Here is a 6,341-nt window from a genome sequence, read left to right on the forward strand (position 1 = left end):
GTTGAATCTTTCCTGTCTAGAATTTAACACTATTTAAGTAATATACTGATCTGACTCGATCTAGTGAAGAGACCTTGGCCCTTACATGTGAGGTTCAAGGAGATATAACAGAACAGACAAATGAAAATAGTTTTGTGAATCCTTACTGTTCAGATGTTCACCATGTTTGTGTTTTTTTTTTTCTCCCTAGGTGTTTCTGAGTGCATCATCATGGGAATTCCAATGAATATTGGAACGGGACTTTTTAAACTGTTGCACAAAGCAGACAGAGAATCAACCCCTCCTAGGAGGCCTTTGATATTTGATCATAATGAGTTTCATATTCCCATTGTTACATAGCACTTGGACATGATACAACATAGCAAAACAAGAAAAAAGAAGCAAACAGAATTTAAATTTAAAAATGTGTGTTATCAGTTCTGTGTCTCAATAACTATGAATTGGTAAGTGAAATACTATCAAAAGAATTGCCCAATTGTTTACCAGCTGTTGTTAGTAGAGACTCTGAAAGGAGAGGCTTCTCTGCAGCAGCAAGTGAAAGGAAATTTGAAGTGGATATCACCTGATAACATTTTCTTTTTCATGTGATAGCATTAGCTTTTTGTGCTACTGTTAATGGGTGGAAGCTCTTATTAACTCAGTATTACACGTGTATTCAGATTTTATTAACAAACAAAACAAATAGAAAATTGCACGACAGTTCTGTGAGCTTGCCCAGAGTGCATTTGGAAATGGCCTTTAAACAGGAGCTGCAGAGGTCAGTCTACAGCTGTTAAGAACAGAAACTTCAGAAAGCTGGAACTGAGTCTGTGATGAATTCATACTGAGTTCAGGAGTGCTGTTCAAAGTGTTTGAAGTATTTGCTCTTTGCTTGTGGTGTTTTTAATTGGTTTTCCTTTATCCCGAGTTATTATCCAGTAAATCATTTTCCTCCCCAGGATTCTGTTTTGGGGCCACATTTGCAAGAAGCTGCACATTGTAAAGCTGCTACTAAATTCTGAGAACTGTTGTAAGAATATTGCAAATTATAAATAACTTTTGATATGACAGGAGCTGTCTAACTGCTGGAATCTGAACTTTACAGCAGTCTTAGTTTTGGGGAAGTTTCATAATTGAGCAGGATCATCACAAAAACTTAGTTTTATTTTATTATATAAAGTAGAAATAGAAAGGGTTCCTGTTTTTATGCATTGCCATGAAATAATTTGAAAGTATTTTTAGCTTTAGCCCATTGTATATAGATTTCCAGTTATTTCAGAGTAGTATGTGTAAATCTGCTGTGGTGCTATGGAGGGGAAGTATCTTAGTGTTTTGTCAGCAGCATTTAGGTATTCAGTGTGTTCATAACATTGGGTCAAAGTTGGAGAGAAACAAAGTAGAGGAAAAAGCTGGACTTGTGCCCTCATGAAATAAAAGCAGGCTGCTGAGTGTCCTAGCATTTAAAAAGGAACAAGTTTGTGCTGCAGTTCGTCTTTATGTAGCACCAAAGGAAAAGCATAAAACAACAGACTTACAGTCTCTGAATGTAGCTTTAAGTGTTAAGGTGCCACTGTGTTTATTTTTTAATTCATCCTCCATGCAGACAAGAACTCACAAGAAATTCAACCAAGCTATTCTCAAATTATGTTGTATTTTCGGTGTGATGCTAAGATCTACTTCTGCCTAGATTTTGGCAGGGTAAAGATGGAGAATGTAGTGCAATTAGCATCTGCTCTAAAAGCCATATATATATATTGCTATCTCTGTTTTAAAAATGGAAATTTAAGAATAAATTAAAGTTTTCTTTGTGATCTCAGTGAGATTGCCACTTACTGATTTGTCTATTTCTTTTTCAAGATATAAGTTTAACACAGCTAGGGGCTACATGAAGAGAAAGCCCATAAAACTTTCCTGTGGTTAAGTACTTCGTTTTATCATGGGAAATTCTATTGAAAGTGTTTGGCATTTTTGTGAATAAAGATTGTTCTCAAGGTCTGAATGGGTTTGTATTGCAACAACCACATCTTTCTCTTTTTTTTTTTTCTCTAAATACAGTGAAATGGGCTATTTAAATGATGGGTTGACTCTCTTGTTTGTTTTAAAAGTATGAATTAAATGTCACCTGTTATCATTGTTTTTGATAATAAAAATGGACAGAGGTAAAGGAAAGGTAAAACTTGTGTTTGTTTATTGATGCATTATATCTGTGCATAATTAATTTTTGGATGAGCTAACCTCCATCTCTCTCATTTTCTTAGTTATTAAGACACTTAAGAATTATTGAGTTTAAATCTCAGGTATTTACAGCCTAAATGAATATGTAATATAAAACCTGTCTTGCATGAAGTCGACACATCATGTCCTCTGAGCATGCTCTGCATCTCATGAGTGTTTCAACCAAAAATAGATTGTTTACAAGAGCACTGTGAATTGGTAATTATTGTTTGAGCTCTCTGTACAGTCAGTAAACAAATTAGCTGTTGGATTTCACTCATAAGCAGTTTTTTTTATAAGGGTCATTTTTAACAGTCAAAACCATGGAATTTTGGGATATTAAAATTTAGGTTTCATTTTTTAAAAAACAGTATCTTGTACATTTTCATTTATTTTGTAATTTATGTGGTAATTGAAATTAAATACTAAGTTAAATGTAAATTTTAAAGAAACACAATTTTGTTTCCGAAAAATTAGTAGATAACAGCAGAAGCCATAGCAAAGAACATCACAGACAGGCAACACATCTTTGCATGGAAAAGATGGAAAAGCATCTCTTGTTCATTTATGATGTCTCACAATTGTTTGTGTATTTAATATACAGTAAAAGCAAGTTCAAAGTTAATGCTAAAATCTACATGTTAGGTTATGGGTACAATTAGGTACTATCATTCTACACTGATCATTGGATGCCCTTAAAATTTTAAACCTTGTCCAGCTCCTGTAGAACATGGATGTTGACCTTAGAATGGTCAGGCTGCTGAAGAATCTCGGGCATGAGCTGCGTGGCCAGTGGTGCAGCAGGGCCAGCTCAAGTGGGTGGCCTGAGATGGGAACCCACATTCATATTGGTACAGTTTGAAAAGGCAAAAATTGCCTCCCAAAGTTCATTAAATTCTTCATCTGTTTTAAAACATATTTCAACTTTTCCTTAAATGTCAGGCTTAGAAAGATCTCCAAGTCATTCTGTATTAACTGGTCCTTGAATTTTTATCATTGTATTTCTTCTCAGTGAGGTCTACTGAAAATAGTACTTTACTTGTGACTTGCACTAAAACTTGAAAATAGTTTTTCTGTTTTAATCCCAGGTAAATGGCAAAGCAGAGATATTGTTCATTTGTATACATCCATGATTAGCAGTTCTGGATTTTATGTGTGATGGGTCAAAAAAGCCCCTTCCATCTCTATGTTTTCTTTCTGTCTAACAATAGGAGTAGCTGAACAAGTATACAATAGTTCAGTAGATGCTTGGAGATGGGGTTAAGCTTCTCTCTGTCTCTCTTTGCCCTAAAAACAAATTCAAAGCCACCTGTGGTCCCTGTGCTGAGAACACAGAAGATGACCTGTTAGTCTGGTGCCAGCTGGGCTGGAGCAGCCTGGAGGCAATGGAAGTAGGAACAGTGCCGAGGGATCGGCTGGGAGCGAGGGCAGCGTCTGCTGGGGGTGGGAACAGAGCAGGACACGAGCAGAGGTGTAAGTGAAGGGGGAGCACACAGTAGAGAAATTAAATGGGGAAGGTAAGTAAAGCTCCGTTTCCTGAGGTTGTTGCAGGAGGATGAGGTATTTGCTGGGAAGTGCATGTCTGGCAGTGGTGCAGATGGAAACTGCAGCTGGGGACTTGCAGGAGGGGCCACCCCTTGCTGTGGAGCTGGGCACGGCTCTGGTGAGGGTGTGCAGCTTCAGCTGCTGGGGGTTGAAGTTAAGTTGGAGTGCTTTTCCAAGCCTTGTTATCCTACAATATATACAGCTGTCCTGGTTTCAACTGGCATAGTGAATTTCTTCTCAGTAGCTGTTAAGGTGCTGTGAGTTGGATTCAGTATGAGAATAACTTTGATAATAAAGTGATGTTTTAGTTGTTGCTAAGTCATGTTTATCCTAAAGCAAGGACTTGGGGATGGTCCTGTGCGGGGCTAAGACTTGGACTTGACCTTCATGGGTCCCTCTCAACTCAAATTATTCTGTGATTCTGTGACTTTTTTGTGTGTGACCTGAACTGGCCAAAGGGATATTCCACACCACAGTGTCCTGCCCAGCTGGGGAGTTATCCAGAGGGAGGGTGATATGGGTTCAGGGATGGGGTCTGGCATCAGTCAATGGGTGATAAGCAATCATATTTTGCATCACTTTTTTTTTCCTTTCTGTGATTATTATTTACTGTTATTATTACACTTTCCTTTGTTTCAATTATTAAACTGTTCTTATCTCAACCTACAGGTTTTATTTTTTATTCTCCTCCCCATTCCACCGGGGAGGGGATGGGGTGCTGGGTGAGCAGCTGCATGGTGCTTAATTGCCAGCTGGACTTAAACTACAACAATAGCCCACATAATTTTTACTGAAGACTAAATACAGACCTGACAGCGTTCTAATTTTTACAGTAAGGCTTACATTAATTAGCAGTCTATTACTGCTTAATCTATATCCTTTGATAAATTACTGTCTCTCCCCATATTGTTTGTATTTGAGGAGAAGAGTACTCAAGTTAAAAGGAGTATGTAGGCAAAAACTGTAGTTAAAATTAATTACTAAACCAATAAGCAGAGAGTAATTCTTTTAAAAGGCACTTCAATTAAAAAAAACTATTTAATAAAGTACTGTCTTGGTATGTTTATCAGGAAACTACTTTGCACACATATCTGCAGAGAGATAAGAAAAGAGCAACACGTGCTATATAGGTTTCCTGTTATGACTATGGGAAGTTGGAAGTAAATCCAGATTTGTGCTGCTTTGGTTCATACCTTGAACCTTTTTGCTTATCTATGCTTAAAAAAAAGGAAAGCACATGAATGGTGTGTTTTATAAAGTTAACTACAAGTAGAATAAAATTTGGCTATTTCAGTACAAATGCTCCCTGATGGCTGACCATTTGTCACTGTTTCAGTATAAATTGAAGGAACCACCGCAACAGGAATTCCTCAGTTCTGTATCACTGCTTGCAAACAGGATACAGATTTTCATAGTATCTGCATATTTACCTAAAATCTTCTATGAATGTAACTGATAAATGTATCTTCAAAGTGGTTAGCTAAAGCTCTGTATACAGACCTAGGAAAGTCTGTCAGTAATTAAATATGTAGGGGAAAAAATAAGAAAAATTGTCCTATGTTTTTATATTGTCTAAGAAGAGAAAAATTAAAGGGATAAAATTATAAAATAGGTTAATATTTTAACGCACAAATACTTGGCAGGTTATTTGGATGTGATTATTGTATTGAAGCATAGCAAGTTTATCTTGAAGAATAAATACCAAAATCTCACAGGCCAATTGGAAAGACCCATAGAAAACAAACCAGCCCTGCTACTTTTGTGTATCAGTGCTTGTGCAAATGAGTTAAGGTTTCCTGTAACTGATAAAATGAAAATTTTAGAACATTTCTTTTAATGAAATTAGATTATAGCATCATCATCTTCCACTAGAGAGCAGCATTTTCTTTTGAGAAAAGAGGTATTGGGATAGCAATTCTTTATTTTTTTCTATTAAAAATGTTTTTTTATAATATGAGGACTGAAATATGAGAAGGAAGGTCACCTGTTAAAATTAGATACATGAGGAAGGAGTTTAAGGGAATTCATTTTCTTAAGAAGGAGAAGCCAGAGTCCACACAGGCTTTTTCATGAATTAGTAACATTTTCACTTGCATATTTTCTGTCAATCTGGCTTAAAAACCAACCAAATAAGCAAACAAAAATAGTACTTAAGTAGAAGGCTCCAGTGATTCCCAAACGAATGTAGCAAGTTACTCCAGGGAAGTGAGAACAGCGAATCTGTCCTGTGAACTGGGACATGTCTTTTGTGGCAGCATTTTCCATGCAGCACTGATTGTTACAATCTGCGCTCACTCTCCACAGTGAGCACTGAAATCCAGCTCCCAGAGCTTCTCTGAAGCGTGAAGTCCTGGCAGCTCACTGGGTAGTGTCTCCCATTCTTCAGCTGCTGCAGAACTCCAAAGCAAGGCTCTATTAAAAACACTGGAAGGTGATGTTGATCGATGCAAGAGACCAATGTTTAGGACTGAAAATAATATGAAACAGGTGGTCTTCTCTGTGTACAGACAGCTGAAAACAGCAAGATTTGTGAAAGATGACTTCCACTTTAATGTCTGAAAGCTACAAGGGTGCCTGTGGCTTTGTTAGTTCCTATCCTATGT

The 6,341-nt window shown here is 37.0% G+C and overlaps 1 protein-coding gene across 1 annotated transcript in view; it reads left to right on the plus strand.

Moving 5' to 3' along the window:
- Window positions 1-2,155, plus strand: part of POLR3A (RNA polymerase III subunit A) — a 35,076-nt gene extending 32,921 nt beyond the window's left edge. The window contains exon 33 of the mRNA XM_018068964.2: window positions 191-2,155. Coding sequence (XP_017924453.2) covers window positions 191-339 — 149 coding nt within the window. The 3' untranslated portion in view covers window positions 340-2,155. The remainder of the gene's footprint in view (window positions 1-190) is intronic.
- The last annotated feature ends 4,186 nt before the right edge of the window (window positions 2,156-6,341 follow it).

The sequence above is a fragment of the Manacus vitellinus genome, unplaced genomic scaffold (genome assembly GCF_001715985.3).
Source record: "Manacus vitellinus isolate BGI_N305 unplaced genomic scaffold, ASM171598v3 scaffold_15_pilon, whole genome shotgun sequence".
Taxonomy (NCBI): domain Eukaryota; kingdom Metazoa; phylum Chordata; class Aves; order Passeriformes; family Pipridae; genus Manacus; species Manacus vitellinus.